At 47.9% G+C, this 15358-nt stretch overlaps 2 protein-coding genes across 2 annotated transcripts in view; both read right to left on the bottom strand.

The window, feature by feature from the left end:
* LOC125900970 (uncharacterized) overlaps positions 1–15358 on the bottom strand; it is a 674134-nt gene that overhangs the window by 390360 nt on the left and 268416 nt on the right. The window lies entirely within an intron of this gene.
* On the bottom strand, positions 2586–5585 carry LOC125900321 (uncharacterized). Its single transcript, XM_049595222.1, is given in 3 exon segments — positions 2586–2910; positions 2912–4473; positions 4530–5585. Coding segments are annotated over 3 exon segments (2943 nt in total).

Genomic DNA, 15358 nt, shown 5'->3' with positions numbered 1-15358 from the left:
TTTATAAATTAAAATTAGGATTTTAAATTCAATTCTGGATTTTACAGGGAGCCAATGCAAAACAGGAGAAATATGATCTCGTTTCTTAGTTCCTGTTAGTACACATACTGCATCTTCATTTCTTTTATATAAACTTTTGCATGACAGTCAGTGTTCCCTCTATTGATTTTTACTATTGTGTATTCTCATTAAAGATGACATTTTTTCATTTATGCTTATCTTGTGTGTGTTTGTGACTCCATTCATGAATGCTTATTAAAACTCAAGAAAGACAGCTGACGTGTGAAGACATTTTCTTTAAACTGTTCATTAAATAGTTGTTTTGCCATCACAATTCTGAATTAGCTGGAGAGTTTTTAAAGACATACTAGAGCTACCTGATAATAGGGAATTACAGTAATCCAGCCTAGAGGTAACAAAAGCGTGGACCAATTTTTCTGCATCTTTTCGGGTCAGGATAGGCCTAATTTTCGCAATATTACGCAGATGAAAAAATGCAGTCCGTGAGGTTTCCTGGAAACATAGGGATGACCCCGGTCCGGGTCCGAGCACAGAAACTTGTGGAACTCCAAATCAAACTTTAGTACGTAAGGATGATTCATTGTGAACATGAACAAACTGAAAATGATCAGATAAAGAAGATTTAAACCAGCTCAGTGCAGAACCTTTTAAACCAATTAAATGTTCTAGTCTCTGTAGCAGAATTTGATCGTCAATAGTGTCAAATGCTGCACTAAGATCTAATAAAACAAGTACAGAGATGAGTCCTTTGTCTGAAGCAATCAAAAGACCATTTGTAATTTTAACTAGTGCTGTCTTAGTGCTATGATGCACTCTAAATCCTGACTGAAATTCTTCAAAAAGTTATTATCATGGAGAAAATCACACAGCTGGTTTGTGGCTACTTTGTCAAGGATTTTTGAAAGAAAGAGAAGATTAGATATTGGCCGACATAACACGGTTGGTTACTGTGTAACCTTGGTTCTCTGAGTGAAGAGACTATCTCTCCACTCCGTTACATATTCCATATGTACGGGATATGACCCCCGCTGCTTGTCAGGGTACTTGGATAATTCTTTAAGACACACCGGCTTGCCCGGCCACGCCCTATTGCGTAGCTATAAAGCGCCAGCGCAGGCGTGCGATCACTGATAGTTTGATCGAAATGTGTCTCCGAGCGGCCTAAGGACTGGAGAGATAGTCTCTTCACTCAGAGAACCAAGGTTACACAGTAACCAACCGTTCTCTATCGTCTCGAGACTATCTCTCCACTCCGTTACATATTCCATATGTACGGGGTAGACCTTTAAGACACCCCGAGAGGAGACGGTGCAGCCCACAATCCCACACCACAACGTGCAACAAACGAACTATGTACAAATATACAATATATACAAGACACAGGAGTAGGCCCCGCCAGGCGCTAGGGCCCATCCTGAGAGGGAAAGGGGAGCCATGGAAGCCTGCAAGACGCAAGGCAACCAAAGCGAACCAGCCAGGGAGCCCATGAGCGCAGGGGCCAGGCTGGCCACAGGAAGCCGCTCACTCGGCCCGCAAGACGCAAGGCCGAGGAGACAACGTGTCTACCGTTGGGCCGAGCCCAGCACCCGCTCCCAAGGGAGGGCTGGCAGCGGCGTTAAGGCGGTAGAACCTGGTAATGGTCGACGGGATGACCACGTGGCGGCAGAGCAAATGGAGGCAAGGAGGCCCCCGCCACAAGGCCCAGGAGGCAGCCACACCGAGTGGAGTGCGCCCTGACCCCTGATGGAACAGACACACCTGACAGGATGTAAGCCTGACGGATAGCGTCCACCACCCAGTGTGACAGTCTGGACTTAGACAAAGGTCTTCCCAGACATCCAGGGTCGTAACAGACAAAGAGCTGATCGGACCTCCGGATAGCCTGAGTCCGCCGAATGTACTCTGTCAAGGCCCTCACTGGGCACAGAGCGGACCGACCCTGCTCAGCGTCCTCACCAGCATCAGGAGAGGAGAGACCTAAGCTCAACCGATTGAGACAGGTGGAACTCAGTCAGGACCTTAGGCAGGAAGGCTGGGTTGGGTCTCAGAACGACACTAGAACCATCCGAGGAGAACCGGCAGCAGTCGCCATGCACCGACAATGCATGAAGTTCACTCACCCTCCTGGCTGAGGTAATAGCAAGCAGAAAGGCGGTCTTAATGGAAAGCCACTTCAAATCAGCACCCCCAAGGGGTTCAAAGGGGACTCTGAAGAGCCCCAAGGCGACATCCAAGTCCCACGAGGAACTGCGGGACCAGCAGCTCGCACCGTAAGCCTCTGGGCCCCGGAGAAACCGAGAAATGAGGGCACAGTCCTCATCATCCAGTGCAACCTCACGATTCGCACTGCTTTGATTGCCGCCACCAATCCTCGCAGTGTTACCGCAGCCTTCCGGGCCTCCAGCTGAGACTGCAAAACTGCAGGATCTGCTGAGCTGAGGCTAAGTAGGGGTCCACCTGGTTAGACCCACACCAGGCAGCAAACAATTGCCAACGCAAATAAGCCGCCCTTGTGGATGGAGCCCGGGCCTGCTGAATCGTAGCCACGACAGGCCCTGGTAACCCTAAGGCCAGGAGCCTGTCCCTCTCAGGGGCCAAGCCACCAACCTGAGCCCCGCTGGAAAGGGGTGGAACAGGGCTCCGTTCGCCTGGGAGAGAAGGTCCCTCCGGCGCGGGAGCTCCCATGGTGGCCCATCCAGCAGAGGCGGAATGGCTGAGAACCACGCCATGTGGGGCCACAGAGGCGCCACCAATATCACCCGCACATGCTCCACCAGAACTCTTCGAAGAAGAGGCTGGAGAAGAGCGAAGGGGGGAAAGGCGTAGAGCAGAACCCTGGGCCATGGATGAGCCAGAGCATCCCAGCCCAAGGGGATCGTCGTTCATGCAGGGAGAAAAGAGCGGGCAATGGGACGACTCCCTTGACGCGAACAGGTCGACCTCTGCCCTGCCGAGGCGAAGCCATATCTCGGAAACCACTTCCGGATGGAGCCTCCATTCCCCCGGCTGGGGGCCCCCTCTTGACATGATGTCCGCCGCGGAGTTCAGTACCCCCGGCACATGCACGGCTCTGAGTGAGAGGAAGAGGGGGTGAGCCCACTGCCAGAGAACTGTAGCCAGCTTGCACAGGACCGGGGAGCCCAGCCCCCCCTGCCTGTTGATGTAAGCGGCCGCCACTGTGCTGTCGGTGCGGACAATCACATGGTGACCCCTCAGTCTCGGCAAGAAATGACGCAGAGCGAGAAGAGCCGCCCTCAGCTCCAGAACATTTATGTGCTGACCGTGCCACCGGCCGGTCCAGACACCGTTGACCCCACAGCCTTCGTGTACCGCGCCCCACCCTGCCGGGGATGCGTCGGTGTACACCAGCTGGCGATAGATCACTGGACCCAGATCGCGGCCCGCCCTGATGTTCGCGGGGACCTTCCACCACCGTAGGGCTCTGTGGAGCCTCCGAGAGACCAGTACTTTGGTCTTGTGGGACCTCTGAGGGCACAGACCCAAGCTCAGCAGACACCTCTGTACAGGCCGCATGTGCAAGAGAGCGAGAGGGACTACCTGCACCATGGCTGCCATTAGGCCCATGAGGCGAAGGCAGAGACCCCAGTCGACCAGAGCGCGCAGCCGGAACAGGGCAACACAGGACCTGAAGACCAGCTGCCTCTCCTGGGTCAAAGCAACTGTACCGCTCTTCGAGTCCAGGACCATACCCAAGAAGGAGGTCACCTGGGCCGGTTCGAGCCTTCTCTTCTTGTAGTTTAGGTGCAGGCCTAAACTCCCAACGTGGTCCAACAGCAGGGCTACGTGTTGGCGGCATTGCTCCTCTGAGACTGCGCAAACCAGCCAGTCGTCGAGGTAGTTCAAAATTCTGATGCCCTTGCGCCTCAGGGGGGAGAGAACCGCATCCATACATCGAGTGAAGGTGCGTGGTGCCAGAGAAATACCGAACGGCAGCACCTGAAACTCGTATACCCTGCCGGCAAAGCCGAACCGCAGGAAGCGCCAGTGACCCCTCCAGATGGGTATCTGGAAGTAGGCATCCTTCAGGTCTATAGTGGCGAACCAATCTCCTGCAGAGATTGCCTGTCTCACCCTGGGGACCGTCAATATCCGGCATCGCAGGGGCCGGAGATACTGATTCAGCCCCCTGAGGTCCAGAATTGGGCGAAGCCCTCCGTCCCTCTTCGGGGCCAGAAAGTAGCGGGAGAAAAACCCAGCCCGCTGATCCCCTGAGGCCACCTCCCTTATGGCCCCTTTTTCCAGGAGAGCGGACAGCTCTGCCTGCAGAACCGCCTCCTGGTGAGGATCGGCCACTGTTGTAAACATGGGTGTTCTTGTAACTGGCGGTCGGCGCAAAAACTGAATGCGGTACCCGTGGGTCATGGTAGAAACCACCCACGGGTCGGCCTCCAGGGCCAACCAGGCCCTCCTGTGAGCAGCAGACGGGGGAACCTGGCCCGAGTCCGGTGATTGTCAGGAGGGTTGAGGCGCTTAGAGGACCCCTCTGCCTTAGCAGTCAGTCCTCTGCCCCTGCCCTGGCGGCGGCGCTTATGCTGCCGGGAGGCCTCTAGCTGGAGTCTGAGGTCCCCTTGACCCCATGACGAGGCCTCAGGAGTTGGTGCTGGCCGAGAGCGAGGCTGTCTAGGCCCGGAGCCTGCGACACGCTTGACAAGGTCCACCGAAACCTCCTTAGCACAGCGGCGGCTCTCCTGCGCCTGCTGCAATAAGGCAGCGGCGTGAGGGCCAAACATGGCTGTGGGTTCCACCGGCACTTTAAGCAGGCAGTCTCTATCACCCTGTTGCAGCTGGGATTGAGACAGCCACAAGTGGCGCCTAGCTACCCAAAAGGAAGCTAAGGCACTGCCTGCCGCCTCAGCCTGCTCCCTCATCACAGAGGAGAGGCATGAGGAGGCCATCTGCAGCTCCTCACCGACGCTGGTGTCAACCTGAACCTGCCGAGACAAGTCACAGAGGTAAAGGGACAATATAGCGCCTGTATTTGCCAGCCGAGTCTGCACCGACATGGCTTTATGTAGCCTGGCGAGCAGGCTATCCATGACCCTGCAATTCTTACTAGAGCAGGTGGCATTGCCAAGTATGGAGCTGGAGGGGGACACCAATGGAGTGAGGGCCCGGTCCACTGGGGGAAGTGTCCCACAAGCAATCTGGTCCCTGTCGTGCATGTTGGAAAACCGGCGACACGCTGCAGACCACTTGTGGGCAGTGGCTGGAGTGTGGAACTGCTGGCATAGCAGCTCCTTGAAATCAGGTAGGAGCGGCACCTGGGTAGAGGCAGGGCGCACCTCCGTACCCTCTTCAAACCGAGAGGATGTAGCCCTGGGGTTCTCGGGAAGGGCAACACCCAGAGCCCTAGAGGCCCTGCTAATTACCTCCTCAAAACGATGGGCTACCTCTCCCCTAGTTACCTCACTCACAGACGGCTGTGCGCAAGAGAGAACATTATCCTCGGAGGAAGAGATGGTCTCCACATCTACATCCTCCTCCTCCGCCCCCTCTTCCTCCTCCCCCAAGGGAGGAAAAGAGCTCAGCGGAGGCCGAACCATGATAGGCTGAAGAGGAGGTAATGGAGCCTGCCAGGCACCAGAACACTCCCCCCTCCCCTCCGAAGCCACAACCACTCTCCTAGTTTTAAGCTGTGGTCCCTCATAAACCTGAGCACCCATACGCTTTGGAGCAAAAAATCGGCAACGGGCCTCTCTGGTACGTGCAGGCAGAATAAAACAATCCATGCACGACTGAGGGTTCTCTCTTGAAACTAAAGCATGTTCATGCCCTAAACATAAAACGCAGCTATCATGCCCATCCTCTAGGGGCATCGCCACCCCACAGCCCACACAACAATGTCCCTCCTGAGCTGCCATACTGACCCGGAAGTACTCAATCACTTCCTGTTAGCCGTAGCACCGAAGCTAACTACTTATTTTTTCCTTTTTTTGTGTGTGTGTTTGTTTCTTGTAATGAACTGTGCGTGCCGGCCGCCGTGGGAGCCGTACGCTATGGTGGGGTGGACAAGGGAGTGCTTGAACTATTGGAGGGGGAGACTGTTGGAGAGGGAAGACCGGCGTTTGCCGCCAAGCGCGTTAGCCCGCGAGCCGCAAGCAATACGCCGGCAGAGGACACCGCCAGAGCCGGGAGCCGGAGCTTCAGCTCTGGCCCGCCCCTCAGACGACCAACACTGCAGCTGACCCAGTCAGTACCTAACCACCGAACGCGTCAGCTCACGAGCCGTGAACAATACGTTGGGGAGAGAGCACCGTACCAACACAGTCAGCACCAGGCGTGTATCCACCAAGCGCGTTAGCTCACGAGCCGCGAGCAATACGCTAGGAGGAACACAGCCACCACCGCCGGGAGCCGGAGGACCTCCGGCTCAACCAGACAGGATGACTTCGCTACAGAAAACAGACAGGAAGAGCACCAAGATACAGTAATCCAGGGAGGCTGCCAAAGACAGACGCCCCGACTTACAACAGGTAAGCGGATTCAACAACTGCACCCTAGCTCCTTCTCTTACGTGGATTGAGAGACACTGCACCCTGACGCACACGTGGAGATCAAACAATCAGTGATCGCACGCCTGCGCTGGCGCTTTATAGCTACGCAATAGGGCGTGGCCGGGCAAGCCGGTGTGTCTTAAAGAATTATCCAAGTACCCTGACAAGCAGCGGGGGTCATATCCCGTACATATGGAATATGTAACGGAGTGGAGAGATAGTCTCGAGACGATAGAGAACCTCTGGATCCAGGGTGGGCTTTTTTAGGAGAGGTTTAATTACAGCTACCTTAAAAGACTGTGGTACATAGCCTGTTAATACATAGCCTGATAATAAAGATATATTGATCATGTCTAATAAGTGAGTGTTAACTAAAGGAAAGACCTCCTTAAGTAGCCTAGTTGGGATGGGGTCTAAGAGACACGTTGATGATTTAGATGAAGAAATCACTGCGGTAATTTGTTGAGGAGAAATCGGGGAGAAGCAATCTAAATATATATTAGGTCTTACAGCTGTGTTTGAGGTTAGATAGATACTATCTGAGGACAGGAGGTCATGAATTTTGCCTCTAATAGTTAGAATTTTGTCACTAAAAAAGCTCATAAAATCATGACTGCTAAGGGCTAAAAGAATACAAGGCTCAATAGAGTTTTGACTCTCAGTCAGCCTGGCTACAGTGCTGAAAAGAAACCTGGGGTTGTTCTTATTTTCTTCTATTAAAGCTGAGTAATACTTTGTTCTGGCATTGCGGAGGCCCCTCTTACACGTTTTGAGACTGTCTGCCCAGGTTAAACGAGATTCTTCCAGTTTGGTTAATCACCAGTTCCTTTCAAATTTTCGCGCTATTTGTTTTAACTTACGGGTTTGAGAGTTATACCAAGGAGCGAAATTTCTTTGCTTTGTTAACTTCTTTTTAAGAGGTGTGTAGTATAAAAGTCAAAAACCCTCATCTAGTGTTAGACTATATAGGTTGGATAAGATACAAATAGCTATATAACCATGTTTGTGTGTAGTCTGTTACAAAAAACTAATACTGCATTTATGTAATATGTAATATAACGGTATGAACTCTTGGTGACACCTCAGTTGTGAACTCTTATTGACATATTTCACCCATCACGCTCTGTGTAATGAAAAGCACATGCACTCACATGACATGCACTCACATGATATTATGAACTTACAGGGAACTTCCTATAATTCACCATACACTGTGTAGTGATATAATGCAGTAACCTACACTCACATGATGTTGTGAACTTACGGTGACACTTGTTGGGAAGAGGAGGAGCTAAATATGATCATTGGCAATAATTCATAATTATTAATATTAATTATGGATTATCAAAATATTTGATTAATTAATTAATAACTAATTAATTATTACATAAGCATAATAATCAAATTAGCTTACAGCGGGGCACCACCGGGAAAACCTGGACCAATGATCAGACGTAAATTCAGTCTCAAGAGTGTTCACTTAGGAAGCTAATTCTAGGGAGATATCAGCAACTATAAGATGAACAGGAAGGAGTGGAGCTCAGACACTGACTTTGTCAACCAGCTTCATCACAGTATACAATGAGAAACCAAAGCAACTTCTCTTTGCAGTATAACAGGGTTTATTCACACTGATGACATTAATTTACAACCAACATCAACATTGCTCTATAAACCCTATCAACTATAAAACATTACCGAATCAACCAGCAAGCATCAAGAAGGGTGTGTGTGTGTGCGTGTGTGTGTGTGTGTGTGTGTGTGTGTGTGTGTGTGTGGGAGAAAATGGGTGAGTGCGCGAGAATGTGTGTGTGTGTGTATGTGTATGAATGTCTGAGCGAGTGGGTGTGTGAGAGAGAGAGGCGTGTGAGCGTAGCAAGATGGCGGCTGTGACGCTGCAAGCTACATCACGCAATGGCGGCTCGCCAAGAAAGCACGCGACTTTAGGAGGGGAGCCGGTAGAGAGGGAAGTTCGAATTGCTCGGCTCCAAGTGTAGGTTAGTGGAAGAGAGGAAGAGAGAAAGGGAAGCACTCAGAAGTGTGGTCACGCAGGCGGTATTGAGATGCAGTAACCCGTCTGGGTTACGCAGAGACGCACTCGGCTCAGCTGGTGAGCGGCATGAATCTGGACATTGGACCAACACAGCCGAAGTACTGATCAATCCCGTGTGCGGGGCGACACAATAGCGGTCCGACGAGGTCGGATCACCGCGTATTACAAGCAGACACAAACGGGCAGGAGAATAACAGACAGCAGCAACACAGGCAATATTTTTACAACATCAATGCAGCCAAAATCGGACACGGCGGTCCGTATCAACAAGCCCTTACAAAACTTAAAAAGAAAACACACACTAACTACTATCTGCCCAGAGCTAAAGCCTCTTACTGTTGCAGAAGGTGGAGTGATGTGTCGGTCGTTCCTCGCGCGTCCTTTGTTACGGCAGAGGTGAAGTGGTTAGCGGCTCACAGCGGCTAACGGGTCCTCGGCGAGGGGGCAAGTCTCTGGCGAGGCGAGTTAATTCAGGCTCGTAGCGGGGAATCACTCGGGGAAAGAAGGGGGTCCTTGTCCTTCTTCTTGAAGCAGGCAGTCCTTGTTATCTACCAGACTTCGCATCCGCGGGCATCCGGGTGAGAGGGTCAATCCGTGGTCTCGTACTGGGCTATTCTGTGTTCCTCGGCGCACAGAGTGAGGGAGAGGAGAGGAGATCAGCTCGACCAGCGAGGGAAATCCGTAGGCCTAAACGCGTCTAACTGTGCACAGTAATAACTCTTTCTAAAGCGTTCGCCACGTGGGACGAGTTGCTAAGCTTTAGGAACAGTTGCGGGTACTTCTATTAGCTATGAGGATCACAGCCAGAAGCGTTTCCCTCAGGTACACTTTGTGATGATATACCCTGGCGTGACATCATCGGTGCAGGGTTGGCCATGGCGGATTTCACCCAGTGGGAGCTATGTATTTCAAGGGACCTCTGCTGGTCAGCTGGGGTGCTGTGTTGGGGTTTGAATCAGCTGATTCACACAGAGAAAGGGGGTTGACTGATTCCTTTGTTCTTTTGGGCGCCAACATGTGGTCTCAGGCTTTGATTGTTACATGTAGGCCCAAAAGTTTATGGATAAAGTGTAGGCCTTTGTTAGAAATCCTTGTACGGCACAACACACTCATACAAGTTACCACGTGCTGTGTGATGAAGATAGCACACTCACTTGATTGTACTGCCTAAAGCACTTAAGAGTTTATATTACACGGGAAAGGACACACACACACACTCAAATGACTGTATGGCTTAATGTGTACGTAATTGTTCATATTACAAAACCCAAAACCAGTGAAGTTGGCATGTTATGTAAATCGTAAATAAAAACAGAATACAATGATTTGCAAATCCTTTTCAACTTATATTCAATTGAATACACTGCAAAGACAAGATGTTTAATGTTCAAACTGAGAAACTTTTTTTTTTTTTTGCAAATAATCATTAACTTAGAATTTAAAGGCAGCAACACATTGCAAAAAAGTTGGCACAGGGGCCTTTTTACCACTGTGTTACATCGCCTTTCCTTTTAACGACACTCAGTAAACGTTTGGGAACTGAGGAGACCAATTTTTGAAGCTTTTCAGGTGGAACTCTTTCCCATTCTTGCTTGATGTACAGCTTAAGTTGTTCAACAGTCCGGGGTCTCCGTTGTCGTATTTTACGCTTCATAATGCGCCACACATTTTCAATGGGAGACAGGTCTGGACTACAGGCAGGCCAGTCTAGTACCTGCACTCTTTTACTATGGAGCCATGCTGTTGTAACACGTGCAGAATGTGGCTTGGCATTGTCTTGCTGAAATAAGCAGGGGCGTCCATGAAAAAGACGTTTCTTGGATGGCAACATATGTTGCTCCAAAACCTGTATGTACCTTTCAGCATTAATGGTGCCTTCACATATGTGTAAGTTGCCCATGCCTTGGGCACTAATACACCCCCATACCATCACAGATGCTGGCTTTTGAACTTTGCGCCTATAACAGTCCGGATGGTTCTTTGCCTCTTTGGTCTGGAGGACACGACGTCCACAGTTTCCAAAAACAATTTGAAATGTGGACTCGTCAGACCACAGAACACTTTTCCACTTTGCATCAGTCCATCTTAGATGAGCTCGGGCCCAGCGAAGCTGGCGGCGTTTCTGGGTGCTGTTGATAAATGGCGCTTTGCATTGTAGAGTTTTAACTTGCACTTGCAGATGTAGCGACGAACTGTAGTTACTGACAGTGGTTTTCTGAAGTGTTCCTGAGCCCATGTGGTGATGTCCTTTACATACTGATGTCGGTTTTGATGCAGTACCGCCTGAGGATCGAAGGTCACGGGCATTCAATGTTGGTTTTCGGCCTTGTCGCTACGTGCAGTAATTTCTCCAGATTCTCTGAACCTTTGACGATATTACGGACCGTAGATGATGAAATCCTAAATTTCTTGCAATAGCTCGTTGAGGAATGTTGTTCTTAAACTGTTCGACAATCAGCTCACGCATTTGTACACTAAGTGGTGACCCTCGCCCCATCCTTGTTTGTGAATGACTGAGCATTTCAGGGAAGCTGCTTTTATACCCAATCATGGCACCCACCTGTTCCCAATTAGCCCGTTCACCAGTGGGATGTTCCAAATAAGTGTTTGATGAGCATTCCTCAACTTTCTCAGTCTTTTTTGCCACTTGTGCCAGCTTTTTTGAAACGTGTTGCAGGCCTCAAATTCCAAATGAGCTAATATTTGCAAAAAATTACAAAGTTTACCTGTTCGAACATTAAGTAACTTGTCTTTGCAGTGTATTCAATTGAATATAGGTTGAAAAGGATTTGCAAATCATTGTATTCTGTTTTTATTTACGGTTTACACAACGTGCCAACTTCACTGGTTTTGGGTTTTGTACATGGGAGCACGAGGGACTGTAGCATGTGAGTCCCCAGAGATCACATGTTTTTTTAAAAAATAGAGTGGGAGTGGGTCCGGAAATACTGGTGGCAGATTCCAGTTTGAGCCAGAAACAAAGGCAGAGTCTGCTACCAGTAAAAACGGACCGAGATGGGAAGGACTACAGAAATGGGTGGAGATCTCTTCGACCTCCACCAGCATATAAGCCAGAGCACTGAAAGCAGGTTTTCAGTCATCCTCCGGAGGCTGGCTCATGAGTTTGTCTGTGTTGTTGCCTGTGAACACAATAAACTCGATTGCACCAGATTCTGCCTATCTCCAGTGTTTTTCTAAGTACCTGCCAGCTGAACCTAAGATATTTAATTGACAACAGAAGACATTTTTTAAAGAAGCAAGGAGGACAGGGTCGGGAGCCGTCAGGCCCAATTCCAGGCCCCGATTTTTGTCACTTCAGGTGCTACAGAGTCGAGTGTTATTTGCAGTGAGCCTACGGCGCTATTGACAAGATGATCAATTCGGAAGAGTTTAAAGTCAGTACGGGAAACCTCTGTTACTGAAGGACATGGTATTGAATTTAAGGACGAATCATTTCCTTAAATTTTGCGACAGCACTATCTGATAAACATCTAGTATAGTAACTGTTGCTGAGTGGTGTGTAATCGAGTAAAAAAAAATCAAAAGTAATCAAATAATGATCCGATAGTGAGGGATTCTGTGGAAAGACTGTTAGGTTATCAATTTCAATTCCATACGTCAGAACTAGATCGAGGGTATTGTTAAAACATTGAGTGGGTTTATGTACTGAAGCCAATGGAGTCTAATAATGAGATACAGATACAAATACAGAATACGGGCCAGGAGCACGGTACACTATAACAAATAAAAGTTGCAACGAGGTTTTCCAAAAGACTAAGAACAAGGCTTTCAAATTAATTATAATCTAGTTTAGGTTTAGGGCTGATTAACAGACTAGAGTTAAAAATAGCTGCAACTCCCCCTCCTTGGCCGCTACCTTGAGGAATGTGGATATTATTATGACTGGGAGGAGTGGATTCATTTAGACTGACATATTCATCTTGACACAGCCAGGTTTCAGTGAGGGTGAGTAAATCAATATGATTATCTAATATTAATTTGTTTACTAACACTGCTTTAGACGATAAAGACCTGATATTTAACATTCCTCATTTAATTCTCCTGTTTTGTCTCTCTGTCACAGAAGAGGTGTTAATTTTTATGAGGTTGTTATGCACAACTCCTCTTTGTTTAATTTTAGATTTAGATAATTTAGGTGGTAGGGGGACAGACACTATTTGTAAATCCATGGGTAGGTAACTGCACTAGAAGCTCAGAGAAGCGTGTAAGATTTCGACTCTGAGTCCTGATCTCAACTCTGGGTTGTCAGGGATTTGAATTACTAATAAACTTGGCCAGGTCCCTAGATATGAGAGCAGCTCCATCCAAAGTGGGATGAATGCTGTCTCTCCTAATCAGACCAGGTTTTCCCCAGAAAGTTTGCCACGACTCATGATACCATTTATGTATTATATTGTAATCGCAATCGCAAATTGCGATATTGTCCACTCAAATTGCAATCGCACATTTTTATCAAATCGTGCAGCACTAATACAAACACATACTTCTCAGGCATAAAAAATACTAGACTTTGTTGCAACTCATACAAATGATTTTTAATAAAATGAGTGGCAAAATGTGTGTCCCAATTACTCAGGACAATCCACAGAGGGGTTAAGATTGACACTTAATTTTTATGCCTCTGCGCCAGCAATAGCTGTGGCTGGAGACTTTATGCTTTTGGGTTGTCCATCCGTCCTTCTGTCTGTATGTCCGTCCTGTTCTTGTGAACGCAGTATCTCAAGAACTTCGGGGAAGTAGACAATGACCCTCATTTATCAACCAAACATACGCAAGAATAGTGGGTGTACGCTCATTTCCACGCCAACTTTGGCATTCATCAACTTGGACGTGAGCGTAGGGTACGATCACATCTCATGCCAGGTCTCAGCTCATGTATGCAAGTTTTAAATCCGTGTGGACTTGCAGTGCAGTGTGTGGCTGTGTCAGAAAATTGTTATTAGATCATACTAATGCAGTGTTGTTGTTAATAATAATAATCGGTTAGGCTTTAAATTAATTAAATTGCTTGTAATTATGTCACCCGTAGTCTGGTCTGACAAGTAGGCTGTCTCAAAATGTAAGGGAAATTAATCTTACAACATAGGTACCCATTTAAAGCAATGGGTAGCCAAACCGATTTGCATTTGAACATAGTAGCTCGGTGGCCTGGGGGGGACGCACGACTCCTACATATTTCAAAGTAGCAGCGTGGAGACACGGCTACAGGAGGGCGCACTGCAGGGCTGGAGTTAACTCCTCGGTGAGTAACTGCATTAACACCAGGACTGCCAGGATTACAGCACCCCTCCAAGTGCCGCAACAGTCTGCCAGAACATCATATGTAAATTCATTGTCTGCCCGTGTGCTCAGAAGCACACAAAAAATGCATTTTTGAGTAATTTCTGAGAAGTTATGATAAAATAAAAAAAAATATTACAGACTATAGAATAGGACTGACAACCTCTCCAATATCTCATGTCAATTAACGCTATTTGTCGGCTTTTTATAATACCTTTTTTTTTTGCTGCTGCTGCTTCTGCTGCGCCGTGTCTCCAGTTGAAAGTTGCTAAATACATTCTACGGTAATAAATTAGAATAACTTTTGATCTATAATATTGTTGGCTATATTACGCATTTTAATAAAAAAATCTAAGAATAAAAGAAATAAACACTGAAATAATTAGTGGAAACTTTTTTTTTTATTGATACTCCTCCTCTCTGACATACTAACACACACACACACACACACACACATTGAATACGCAATTGAATGAATGAATGAACACCAGAAGCGGTTTAGCCACAGTCCCGTCGGCTGGCGCAGTCACTGTTGAGATTACATTCGTTTTTTATTATTAACAAAATGGTTTTGTATTGACCGTATGAATGGTTTTGTTTTCAAATAAATATTTGGAAACAAAACTGTATGCTTTGGTGTACTTTTACAGAGTTTTGCAATATGTATAGCCTACCTGTATGTATCAAAATGTCTAATTTTCAGCAGCGGTCTGTGTGACCGCGGCTGCAGGTATAAATGCTTAGAAGTCAAGTGTATTTCATTTTTGTAACTTAAAGGCTTCAGAAAACATACAAGACACATTTTTAGGAAAAGTCATAGGAAGAGAAGCTTGTAGGTTTTATCTAAACAGAGTTATTTGGATTATAAAAACCCAAATGGTCTGTCAGACCGTCGTGGCGGTTCTAGTGTAAAGTAATATTTTACAAGTATTCAAGTGACTAACATTTTTGTATGATTCGTTTACTAGGCGACAAAGGCTATCCCCTCACTCCACTGGCCAACCCTGCAACTCACCAGGAGCGCAGGTACAGCAGTGAGCACATACGCACACGGGCCACAGTGGAACGCTGCATCGGGCTGCTTAAGGGCAGATGGCTGTGTCTGGGAGCAGCAGGGGGGACCCTGCTGTACACACCTGAAAAGGTGTGTGACATCATTTTGGCATTTGGGATTCTTCTCAATATTGCACAGAATCACCACGTGCCATTTGAGGCCCCAGCGCAACCAGACGAGTCTATGCCCAGAGAGCCCTGTCCGGCACAGCCCCACCTGAGAGCTATAAGGAGGAGACAGGACATTATTCAGCACTTCTAAAATGTAAAGTATGAAATACTTAGGTCCAGCAGGTAAACTATTCAGTACGAGAAAAACACTGCACAACATTGAGTGATTTATTTTATTTATTTGATACTCTTTTGAGGTTTTCATTCATCTCTTTTCATGTCTCATTTATTGCTACCAGAGATT

The sequence above is a fragment of the Epinephelus fuscoguttatus genome, linkage group LG14 (assembly GCF_011397635.1).
Source record: "Epinephelus fuscoguttatus linkage group LG14, E.fuscoguttatus.final_Chr_v1".
In the NCBI taxonomy this organism is placed as follows: Eukaryota; Metazoa; Chordata; class Actinopteri; order Perciformes; family Serranidae; genus Epinephelus; species Epinephelus fuscoguttatus.
This window is presented reverse-complemented; position numbering and strand designations above follow the sequence as displayed.